General features: G+C 37.4%; 2 protein-coding genes across 5 annotated transcripts in view; one reads left to right on the forward strand and one right to left on the reverse strand.

Moving 5' to 3' along the window:
- The window catches only part of MCPH1 (microcephalin 1), a 128,861-nt gene that overhangs the window by 59,032 nt on the left and 57,412 nt on the right, over window positions 1-12,417 (reverse strand). The window lies entirely within an intron of this gene.
- ANGPT2 (angiopoietin 2) overlaps window positions 1-12,417 on the forward strand; it is a 49,030-nt gene that overhangs the window by 23,107 nt on the left and 13,506 nt on the right. The window contains exons 2-5 of one of the 2 annotated variants that reach the window (XM_064145844.1): window positions 3,265-3,420; window positions 5,200-5,321; window positions 7,530-7,762; window positions 10,491-10,618. In XM_064145844.1, the coding sequence (XP_064001914.1) occupies window positions 3,265-3,420; window positions 5,200-5,321; window positions 7,530-7,762; window positions 10,491-10,618 (639 nt within the window). The remainder of the gene's footprint in view (window positions 1-3,264; window positions 3,421-5,199; window positions 5,322-7,529; window positions 7,763-10,490; window positions 10,619-12,417) is intronic. The other variant, XM_064145845.1, reaches the window with a different exon arrangement.

The raw sequence follows: 12,417 nt of genomic DNA on the forward strand, positions 1-12,417 counted from the left end.
ACCTTTAAGCCTTGAATTAACTCATTTTCTAGTTGTGTGTTTTGGAAAAACTCAGTGATAACATTTTCAAAGAAGCAATGTGGTTCTGTAATCCTATTTGCAGAGATGGATTGCTCAGGTTCTCATTCTGATCTCCTGCTAGTAGAAAAGGAACTAATCTTGGAGAATGAGGTTTAATATCCAAATTACTCTTTGAAAGAATTAAACCTCTTGATCAATCTTTCTTTAATTATCTACTTATTGCTCTGTTTTTATGAGCTTTTTTCCTAAATTAAAGATGATGTAAAGATGATGCAATAATTTCAGTGATTTCTCATAATGTAGCTCTTTGATACTCAAGGTATCTTTCTCCTTTGTTTTCTCTGTATGTCCTTTTTTCCTTTGTTTGTTTCCTTCCCCCCCAATGTCCTTTCTAACTGAAGATATGCATTGAGTCTGCCAAGTGAGGCCATATCTTACTATTTATAATAGCATTACAATACTTGACACATAAAAGACATTCTGAAGATCTCCTTTAATTCTTCTTTTAACAGAGGTCCATTTGAGCAAAGGTCTATTCCAGGATGTCTGTAATGATGCCCAGCTCTTCAGTGTCAGTTGTTAATCCGGATTCCCCAGATATCTAGCTTTTTGAGAGGGTCACCATGGCCTTCATGGAGCAGTATCTGAACTTCAGTGAAAAATTACTTTTATCTACATAAAAGCTCTCAGAATTTCATGCATCTCCTTGGATTGTGCTGCCTGAAGTACCATCTTCAGCTGCTTTTTAATTACCACTGTACTCTGACATCCCATAGCGTAACCATCAAGGAGAAAAGATGTCTTACCATGGCTTCACAGTTAAAAGTCAGTGATCTCAGCTTAGCAGAAAAGAAACTGACCTAAAAGACGTTCTAAAAAAATCCAACATGTTTGGTTAAATTAAATGTGTCACTGGATGAGGAAGCTTTTGAAAATGAGAACTATGCAGGAGCAAGAGGTAACACATATTAAATTCTCCTGTGAACAGGGCTAATTGCCATAGTCTGATGGTGACTCAAGATATCCAAGTCACATTATCGTGCAAAAACCTCTTTGATTGTATGCTTACTGTTAGTATTCAAAAAGGTTACTACTCAAAGAGCTTTCAAAAGCTGGTTTTAAACCTTGTGGTAGACCTGAGAAGTAACTGCACTCACACAAGTACAGCAGATGTGGGTCAAAGCTTCTGCCTTATCTGAAACCTCTGTCATGCATTGCGGTTCACCAGCTGCATGGGGAGAATGGAGTGAACAAATAACTGCTTTGAAAATCTGGTCACACTGGACAAAAAGAAAATGCTTACTTCAAACTAAGAACAGACTTCTGGTTTTAGAAGTGTTAATTTCTTAATACACCCTGTGTTTTCATTTTCCACTTGAACAAACCAACTGTGAAGTCATAAAAGAAAATACATCTTGTCCTTACTTAATAACAGTTCAAGCTCATAAGGCTGCCAGTTGATCTTTAGCTGGTCAGAAGTGAGATGGCTACATCTGAACAGTAGTGTGCTACTTTGAAGCTAGCTAGAATGTTTTGGTGAGAAGAAATAGATTACAGGCTGTGAAAGGAAAGCAATGGTGATGTCTACTTCACTTACAGGCTTGCTGAGAGATACAAGAAGAAGAATCCAAACATAGATAAGGCACTCTACTACTCCTGCTGGGGAGCTCCGAGCTGCATCTCTCTCTCTAACCTCACCCCCCATTTCTCCACCGTTTTCCTGACTAATCCACTTTGCTTCCTAACCCCCTGGCTGAAACTTCATTCTTCCTTGGGACTGGGGTAAGGTTGAGGGGCAGGGGGGAGGTGGAGGGGTAGTTGGGAGTCGCTCCTGGGGACTCAGGTTTCTGGGAGGGCTGTTGTGTTTCTGTATTCCCTTTTCCCTTGTCTATTTTTGTCTATAACTGTATATACTGTAAATACCTGCTTGTATATTGAGCTAAGCTGTAATTAATAAGCTTCATTCATATTCCCAGAGCCAGCTGAGTCTAGTCTGGGTGATTTCCAAAGTGTGAGGGGGCAGGGAACACCCAAACCATCACAGGTGGTTTGATAGAATACTGAAATCATAAGCTGCTTTTCCCTCACTGATATGGAAAGTAGCCATAGAATAATGTTCAACACTCCTCCTCAGCACAAAGCTATCAAGACAGCATTATCTCAATAATATTTAAAAACTAAACCAGCCTGTTGTACCATTTTGCTTAGATTAGGAATTTGTGATGGTTTATAATTCATACATAATGAGTCTTTCATATTTGTTGTTAGCTAGCATCTTTGTAGGTACAGCATGAAGCTCAAAAGCCATAGTTTTCTGGCTAGAACAATGTTGGGTGAAGCAGAAGTTTTAAGTCTAGACATCTCTAGAAATACTCCTAGTCAAAGGCAAAGAAGAAATCACACGGCCTTTATTTTTAGGAATTCAAACTTAAGCTATGTTCATAGAAAAATATGAAATATTTGCAGAGTTATTGAGATAATAATATTAAAGATGCATGCAGAAAAATCACCTTTTGGGATAATTCAAACATGTAGAAAGATGGCCTTCATGGAAAGGTACTTTTCTCCTTGCTACTTATTTTCTCCTTACCTTCCTTGAAAGCAGTGTACTCTGTTATAATATGGCTATCAAAAGTGCCTTATTAGCTTAGACATGGAAATGACTTCAAAATCAAGTATTTACAACAGCTCTTGTGTTCCTAAACCTTAAGCATTTTGACTGTTTACAGGTTTTTTCCTATGTGAAATTCTGACAAAAATGTGCACTTAACAGTTTTAATGGCATCTGGCCTCTTCTCTGACTTCCAGTCATGAGATGAAAAATGCTTTTGAAAGTATTTAAGTCCAGATACAAGAAGATGACTAAACTCCTAAGCTTTTGCCTTCTAAAAAATCCCCATCCCTGCCAAAGCTGGTGAAGGTCCTCTGATGGTTATGGCAGTGAGAGCACTAAGGCAGAAAAACTTCCAAGTGCCTTCAAGTATTCTCACCATGCTTCCTACCCTCCTCCTGCAAATCTCTGTTTCCATCTTTATAAAACGGGTGGCCACACATTCCTTGTCATATCTCCCTTCCTCTCACAGAGCAACTTCACATCAGGAAACTTCCACATTGGGAAACTTCACATAAGTGCACCAGACGAGGAACATTTGCTTAGCGAGGCAGCCAGCAAGCTTATGGTACTGCCCCCAGTTCCAAATTTGAAAGAATACAACTATCTTCTCTCTTTCCTTTCCCATGTAGCTTGAGAATTACATCCAAGACAGTATGAAGAAAGAAATGGTAGAGATCCAGCAAACTGCAGTGCAGAACCAGACTGCAGTAATGATTGAAATAGGCACAAACTTACTAAATCAAACAGCTGAACAGACCCGCAAATTAACAGATGTTGAAGCACAAGTAAGTAATGAATGAGAAGTCAACCATTATAATCAACAGCTCTACCCAGTTGTAAACTACTATACTATATCCAAGCATCAACTGGGTACCGGTATGCTTTTATACAACCCTTGTTGTATAGCTCTCAGCTGTCACCCTCAGATCTTAGCCAAAAGTTCCTTCAAACTGCCTTTGTTCCATTTACAGGCTAATTCCTTTTCTACATTTATTTTCTTTTGTATTAAAGAAAAAAAAAACACAAGAAAAATATCTCTTTTTAATGAATGTTTTCACAGATAGTTTTAAGTGGGATAACAGCACAATGCACTATATTATTGTTATTTAACAGAGAGAGAAATAAATGAACTAGAGCTGAATCAATAAAAAATTAATCAGGAGGAGGTTGCCAGAAAATATACTGACAAAGAAGTGAGACTGCCTGTTGTACATACCTAAATTATTTCAAACCAAGAAAAAAGGTTTTATCTTTAACTATTGCTTCAATTTCAAAGCCTCACCTACAGTAAGACATTCTGTGTGCCAGAATGCTGGTTTTAATGCAAGAACAAGTCAAATCAATGTAGACTGCTATGTATTTGTAGCTTTGCCAACACAGTAGAAAAAATCAGACATGTATGTCCTCAAATGAATAGCAAATGCAGCACATAACATTTTATGTAAAGAAAATAGCATGCACACTCCCAAATCCATGGTAGACATTATAGTATCTCCAGAATTAAATCATATTTTTAACCTAAGCTGAGCCTTTGTGAGCTCTCTGATAAACAGATAATTCATAGCTCACTAAGGTACTGAATTCAACTCTCTGATAGCATTACTTGGCAGCCAAATATTTTGCACATGTTGAGAGAATGTATTTGTCCATTCTCAGTAATGTCTTTATGGAAATTATTCAATTATTTTCTGCTTAGAGGAAGAAAATCATCACTGCAACATTCCTTCTCTGCTTGAAATTACTGGTGACTGGGCTAAAGGCTTAATTAACAACATAAGGAAATTAACCAAACAATTGCTCTCTCAAGGACACTTACTTTTGGCAATAGTTTTCAATTACAGTTAAGTGTGAAATCATGTCCTGAATGGCTGTTTAACGTGTTTAACATGAAGGACATAAGTAATCAATTCTTCCTGCCAAGAAAAGCCAAATTCTGCTAAATTAAAAGAAGCTCTTCTAAAACAATGAGAAAATATTTCTACAAAACATGCCTTAAAGTAGTGTGAGCCAATACAAACTTCAAAGTGTCTTCCAGGTTGGATTTCTTCACTTACAGATGCAAATAAGTGTAGACAGTAAAAAATAAGTATAAACCAGGTTACATTAAAATCCAAGGAATGGATCACCACAAGTCTGATCTATATGGTAAACACCTGAAAATATCATCTGAGATTAAGGAGAATACTAAGAGGGAACTATTTAGCAATTTCAGGACCTGGATGTGATTTTAATCAGAGAGATCTACAAAGCACTGCCTTTCTGCACTAGATTGAGAAAACAAATTATTCTCTGAACAGCAGCCATAATAGTTCTAGTCATGAATTAAGACTATCAGAATAGAGGGGAAGGTATGGCTGTGAAACTGAAGTAGACAGTAGTTCTCAGATGCTAATTAGATACATTTATCATGCTACTGAAATACCACCAGTAGCATAACAACCAAATCAGTGCAACTCTGTATTCTTCATTCTAATTCCATGATCGTTTCCATGATCACGTGTTTGCATGATTTAACAGCAAAATAAATACCTTGGGTTTCAAATTCTTTTGTGCATTTCATTTAGGTATTAAACCAGACAACCAGACTTGAACTTCAGCTTTTGGAACACTCTCTTTCAACAAACAAACTAGAAAGACAGATCTCAGATCAGACCAACGAGATAACTAAGTTACAAGAAAAAAACAGGTAAGTTTGCCTGTCAAGCCACTGTGACACTATTAGAAGTGCCCTTCTAGTGCTTTTAGAAACAAACCTACTCAAGTAGGAAAACAAGGCCCTCTACAGGAGCTCCTATCAGCCAATTATGGTCATTACAAAGTTCATAAGTTACTTAAGGCTCAAAGAATCATCTAAGTTTATTCTTCCTGTGTTCTGTTTATGTATCATTCTTCAGTAAAGTTATTTTCATGAGGAACTGCAGACTGAAACTGAAATACTTCTCTGCACTTCAGTTGTAGCCAATTTATATTCTTCTTTAGACATATCTAGCTGAAGTTATGGATTATGAATTTTTTCTTAAACTAATCCAGTGCAACCACATCTCTAAAACTGTGTTTCTGTGTAGTACACAGTGTAATGGTTTGAATCAGAACAAAACAGGTCGAACTGAAACAGAAGGTTAACCTTTCTGTTTTTCCAATGCAGAATTGAAGGGAAAGTAACACTCAGAAACTCAGGATTCAGACAAAAAGAAAAGTGAGATAAGAAGAGAATTTACTGGTGAAAATCAGATAAACGTAGTACAAAATGCAGTTACCTTTAGCCTGTTTGCAGAAGAAGCACAGTGTAAAGCAGCAAGTAGAAGCAAGTGAACCAAAAGCCCAAGCCAGAAAACTACTCCCCCACTCCTCCCTGTCCAAATGCCATCCCAGTGGAAAAGAACCAATGCTCAAGAAAGGCAGAACCAGCAACTGGAACAAGAAGCCTCCCATGTTACAATCTGAACTTGGAGCTCCATAATACTTTGCTAAAGCCAGTACTTTCATTTTTGAAGCTGGCATTTTGATGCTGGTATGAATAACAGCAGCAGGTTCAATTCAATCCCTCATGTGCAGCTATCCCAATATACAATCAGGTCAATGCCACAGTTTTCTATAACGTAGTGAGAAAAGTCAACTACTTAAACTCAAGGTTCCTAACTAGTCAAACCTTTGAAATTCAGACCAGTATCCAGATGTGACTCCTGTAGTCAGCTGGTGTCCAAAGGCTCATACCTTTTGTCAGATAGTTTCGTTTTCATATCACCAGGGTCTGATTTTACTTTTGGCAATAAAGAGTTTACAGAGAAATCTAAAAGCAGCAGTCACTAAGTTTTCTCCTTCAAAGACGTGGTTTTCAATGAGAACCATATGTGCAAAGTGCTTTTTATTTTCAGAGAATTAGCTTAAAAGAAACCAGGAGACATGTTTTTACCTTTTCTGTTCACCACTCTACTACATTTATATATGTTCCCTAAAGAGTTTATCTACCAGCTTAATAAAACCAAGCATCCTTATCAAATGAAAAGCAACTACTGCATTTTCACATATAAATTTTTAGTGTGAGTGAAGCAGACTATAGACTATCCTTGTAAAATTGAGGTAACCACAAAAGTGTTGTTTCTTACCTTACAGAAGAAAATCTGACATCAAGCTATTCTGCTTGAAACATAATTGTAAGGTTCAAGATTGTATTTTTTCAATAATGGCAATGGATTTTACTTCTCCATTCTTGCCATGTGTCTTTAAGCATCAGCTTTCTCAGAGTCTGCATCAGAATATCTACCAAGGAAATACTGTTCTAGCCAGTAATCCACATACACCAGCCCCAGAACTGGGGATGTGTAACACATCTTCAAGTAACTCTTTGCACATCTCCCTATCTTAACACTGTATTTATTTTTTAATGCTAACTATATATATTTAATTGTAATTAGAAAAGCCTGGCTGAGGCACTTAGTACCATGGTCTAGTTGACTGGCTAGGGCTGGGTGCTAGGTTGGACTGGATGATCTTGGAGGTCTCTTCTAACCTGGCTGATTCTATGATTCTACAATATATATATATATGTATATATATGAATGATTCTAATTACAGAACATTTGAAAAGGTCATAGGTCCATCTGTAAATAAGTTTCATCTTTTAATAGAGTAAACCCATGAAATCTTTCATTCTATCTTTCCTTTTATAGTGCTGAATTATCAAAACCCCAGTTGTCATCCTTTAAAAGGCTGCAATACAGACTACAGTAGATCATGTTATTATTTGAATTATTAATAAAGCATATTTATCAAATTAAACTTTCATTTAGCTTTCTACTGCATGCATGGCACCATAGTTATAAATAAACAGAGCTAGTTTTCTCTATCAGCTCAGAGTTGCTTCTGGGGAGCCTAACTGTAATCTTTGATTTAGTTTTCTAGAAAAAAGAGTCCTTGAGATGGAAGATAAGCACACCCTTCAGCTGAAATCAATAAAAGATGAAAAAGATCAGCTTCAAGTCCTAGTAGCCAGACAGAATTCTATTATAGAAGAACTAGAAAAACAGTTAGTCACAGCTACAGTAAACAACTCGGTTCTACAAAAACAGCAACATGATCTGATGGAGACTGTTCACAACTTGCTTACTATGATATCTACACCAAATTGTAAGTAAAAGCAGACCTGCTGATATTATTTGAGTCACATTTCCTAATTTGCATACCTATAAAGTCTTAAACCCAGTTTCACCAGATTTCTGCTTCTCAAAGTTGCTTTTTCTTTTTCCTTTTTTCCCCCTTAAATTCTGCCTTTGAGTTAACCTATTTTCTTTAGAGGCAAGGGGAAACAACCACAACATTTCTGTGGCTTATTTTCAGCATTTTGGTCATCTCCTGTGGCTTATATTGGTTTGCCTGACCACTTCTCCAGTGGTTCAACAATACAGAGATACCTGGTATATAATTTGTCTCACATGACATTCATTCATCTGGCAATAGACGTACCCTTGACCATGTATCTAGGTTAAACTGCATAATATAGGCTGGATGTTTGGAGGAAGTTCTTCACAGAGAGAGTGATTGGCATTGGAATAGTCTGCCCAGGGAGGTGGGAGAGTCACAGTCCCAAGAGGTCTTCAAGAAAAGCCTGGATGAGGCACTCAGTGCCATGGTCTAGTTGACTGGCTAGGGCTGGGAGCTAGGTTGGACTGGATGATCTTGGAGGTCTCTTCCAGCCTGGTTAATTCTATGATTCTATGAAGCTTTTCCTCTCGGCTGGCATAGGTTGCTTCTGTGACATCTATGCACATTATGTTGATGAAAGAAAGGAATAATTACAATGGCTGTTGCAGGCAAAGTAATCTGCACTGGCCCAATTTTTAGCACCTGTGTATGCCCCAAACAACAAAAAGCACCAGCCCAGGGCAGCAAAGTCCTTCCTAAAGTCATCCAGTCCTTCACTGATACTTCCCAGTTCATCCTAAAAAACCCTCAGCTTAGCAAATTTTATAGGCAATAATCTTAGCCCTAAATGCCTAACAGCACTGCCACAAATTGTAGCCACTGACCATAGCTTCCAAATCTATGCAGATTCACATGCTCCAGAAAAAATCCACACAAAACATAAACTGAAAGCTATGGCTAAGCAGGATTTTAAAAAACGAGGCAAATTCCTTCCTTTGAATTTCATGTCTGATACACAGCTCTGACAAATGAAGAAAGCATAGCTGTTCTGTATAAAAGAGTAAAGAATCTGACATGTTTGTCTGTAGAGTTCTTGGGGCTGGAAATGCAGAAGCAAACAGAACCTCTCTTCTGTATAAAATAGTAAAGAATCTGACATGTTTGTCTGTAGAGTTCTTGGGGCTGGAAATGCAGAAGCAAACAGAACCTCTGTTCTGTACAAAATAGTAAAGAATCTGACATGTTTGTCTGTAGAGTTCTTGGGGCTGGAAATGCACAAGCTAACAGAACCTCTGTTCTGTATAAAAGAGTAAAGAATCTGACATGTTTGTCTGTAGAGTTCTTGGGGCTGGAAATGCACAAGCAAACAGAACCACTAAAAACATCATTTAAGTGCTAGGAAAACGTTGCCATTATAGTTTAAGAGACAACATAGATGGACTATGCTACATTACTGTAAACTGAATCACCTGAAAGGAAAAAGGTGTTTGGAAGTCCTCGCTTTCAGTAGTGTCCTAAATAATGTGATGTAGGTTTTTCTAAACAAAGTAAACCCCAAGTTTTTCATCTTAATAATTGACACTATCCCCTTAAATACCATTACCAAGGCTGTACATGTTCCTGCCGATGTTATCTGCTGCGCTAGTGCACAAGTAAGTAAACAAGTCAAAGGCATGTTGGCTACAACACTGTTAAAGCCAGAGTGGAAAAAATAATGAATGTTTGCCAAAAAGACAAAATCAGCAGGGAAAGCTCCTAAGACAGTATACAAACAATAGAGAGTGGAAAAGCAATTACTGAATGTGTTATTTTTATATTTAAGGTAAAGCATGTAAACAGGTAAATAATGAATAAGCAAGCAAAAAGGAAGAGAATAAACAATGGTAATATAAGCATGCGTTTATATGGCACCTAAAACTTTGTACTGAGTGTCTGTGTTTGTTAGATTAAGTTAAAAGGGAAAATACACAGAAACAACCCCAAAAGGGTCAAATATGAAATATCAGTCAGCAGGCAAAACGCCAGGAAATTCCAACCTCCACAGTTAATAAGGAACTGAACGAAAAGATGAGCCTTAGATTGTTCTGTAAAATAAGAAGGCTCAGGCATATTAAAATGTATTTTTTACTCAAATTAATTCCAGAAGGGATGTCTTGTTAGTGGGTTGAGCTGATCTACTGAGCTTCAGCCTGCTTGTGTTCAGGAGGGGGGGTGCAAAAAAACCTAGCAAAAACTTTGAAAGAGTAGTTATTCCAGTCAGCTTTATTAGAAGAGATTTCCTAACTCTTATGTTAGTTTTCACAATATTAGAGTCATACTAGCTCATTATTAAAGTAATCAGTTGCTAGTTAGATATATTTGTAGTACCAGTTAATGCAGAGAATTAGAATCTATGTGGGAGTCCAGCAAAGGCAATGAATGGAAGCAGAAATTGTTCAGCTGAATGATGCACTATATTCTGAGCATTCTTACTCAACACATAGTAATTCAGCAATTCTCAGCCTATCAGACAGTTATGCTCATATCAGAGTAGTGTCTCAAAATCATGTAAAGCAACAACACATAATTAGTACCTTCATCCCTCATTTCTTTTTTGGAACAGGCATATATTTGGGAACTGCAAAGCTTTAAGCTGGTTGCATCATTAATTACTTCTTAGTAACTTTTATTCATCTCCTCTTAATGCCTTCAATTTCTATTATACTTTTAACAGCTAAGCACAACTTCATAGCTAAAGAGGAGCAAATCAGCTTCAAAGACTGTGCTGAAGCCTTCAAATCTGGACTGACAACAAGTGGAATCTACACATTGACAGTTTCAAACACTGTACAAGAAAAGAAGGTAGGATGGCTATAAAGTGCTACCTAGGCATACTGTGTATTAAAGTTATTTGACTTGGTAAAGATACTATTTTAAAGGCTAGTTAATAATGAAGTTTATTACCATGGTGTTTTTCACAAGCATTTCATACTTATAGATCTGAATATCTCACGGGAAGAAGGTCCTTCAGGTGAAAACTTGCCTCAGTTGAAATGAACAAACATTCTGCTGTTCACTTCATGCCAGAATTTAATTGTTTCTACATAATTAACATCACTAAACCAATATAGTACTGTGATTTCTTTGTAACATCCTTAATTCCAAGGATGCATGACCAGCAGTTCCCTGTCTCCTCTTGGTTCCTTCATATGAACAAGTCCGTTTTGGTGGGAAAAGGAGGTAAAATCAGGGGCGTGGAAGTGTACTCAATAATTTACTAGTACTGGACTCATGTATGGGTTCCTGTTCTTTGTTATGCAGATTTTTCAGGGCATTTGTGCAACAAGTAGATTAGCAATCAGATCAGACCATGTGGAAAAGCAATTAGTAAAAACCCTGAGAGAGAAAGCACTTTTTCCCAAGTTTGATAGAAAAGGTTTAGAAATTAAGTCCACCAGTCACAAGTCTTTGAAATGCCAGAACTTCATCTGGGCCAAGCCAGACTTCATGATCTTTATCTTTACAAAGCTCTCAACTAAAGGAAATAAGCAACTTGTTTGGCTAAGATCTGTAAACCACAATACATAAAACCTGTGATTTTTGTGGCTATTTAGAGAAATTGTGATATCTGCAGTCTGCTTCTCTTGGAGGGGAAAAAAAAAGTTGGTTTTCCTTCTGAATAGTCTAGTCTACATTTGGTGTATCTGTTTCACAACCAAATTAATTAGATAAGATGCAATAAAGTGTTTTATGGCACATGAAGTGGTATGGTACGTAAATAACACAGATAGCTACAATTAGAATTTTAAATGCTAATGGAGATGCAGGCTACTGCATCTATAAAGTAACATCTTGAGCAGTCTTTGTTAGATATCTCAGCAAGGGTTGCATTCCTTGAATATCTTATTACCTTTCTCGAGCTTTTCCCTTTGGTTTTAATTTTACTATCATACATACATCATAGAATCAACCAGCCTGGAAGAGACCTCCAAGATCATCCAGTCCAACCTAGCAACCAGCCCCAGCCATGGCTCTAAGTGCCTCATCCAGGCTTTTCTGGAACACCTCCAGGGATGGTGACTCCACCACCTCCCTGGGCAGCCCATTCCAATGCCAATCACTCTCTCTGACAACAACTTCCTCCTAACATCCAGCCTAGACCTCCTCTGGCACAACTTGAGACTGTGTCCCCTTGTTCTATTGCTGCTTGCCTGGGAGAAGAGACCAACTCCCACCTGGCTACAGCCTCCCTTCAGGTAGTTGTAGAGAGCAATGAGGTCCCCCCTGAGCCTCCTCTTCTCCAGGCTAAACAACCGCAGCTCCTTCAGCCTCTCCATAAACCTTAACACTACATTTTCAAAGGCAGAAATGTTTAGGAAATTTAGAGGAGCTGAGAAGCCAGCCAGAGTACTGCACATTTCTAAACCCCATCAGAATATTCTCTTCCTGAAACAAACGTACAACCACAAATTTCCTAGATGATAAAACATTAAATGCTTTACGTTTGCACAAAGAGGCATAAAACACTTAACAGAATTATCCAAGTTACCCATTTTGGTAATTGACTAAGTGATCAAAAAAAAAAAAGTAGTTAAAATCTAATAATTTAAGTAAATCAGTAATTAATTTAATGATATTACAGAATTTTAAACTTAATCTGT

Source organism: Pogoniulus pusillus, chromosome 7 (assembly GCF_015220805.1).
Source record: "Pogoniulus pusillus isolate bPogPus1 chromosome 7, bPogPus1.pri, whole genome shotgun sequence".
Classification (NCBI taxonomy): Eukaryota; Metazoa; Chordata; class Aves; order Piciformes; family Lybiidae; genus Pogoniulus; species Pogoniulus pusillus.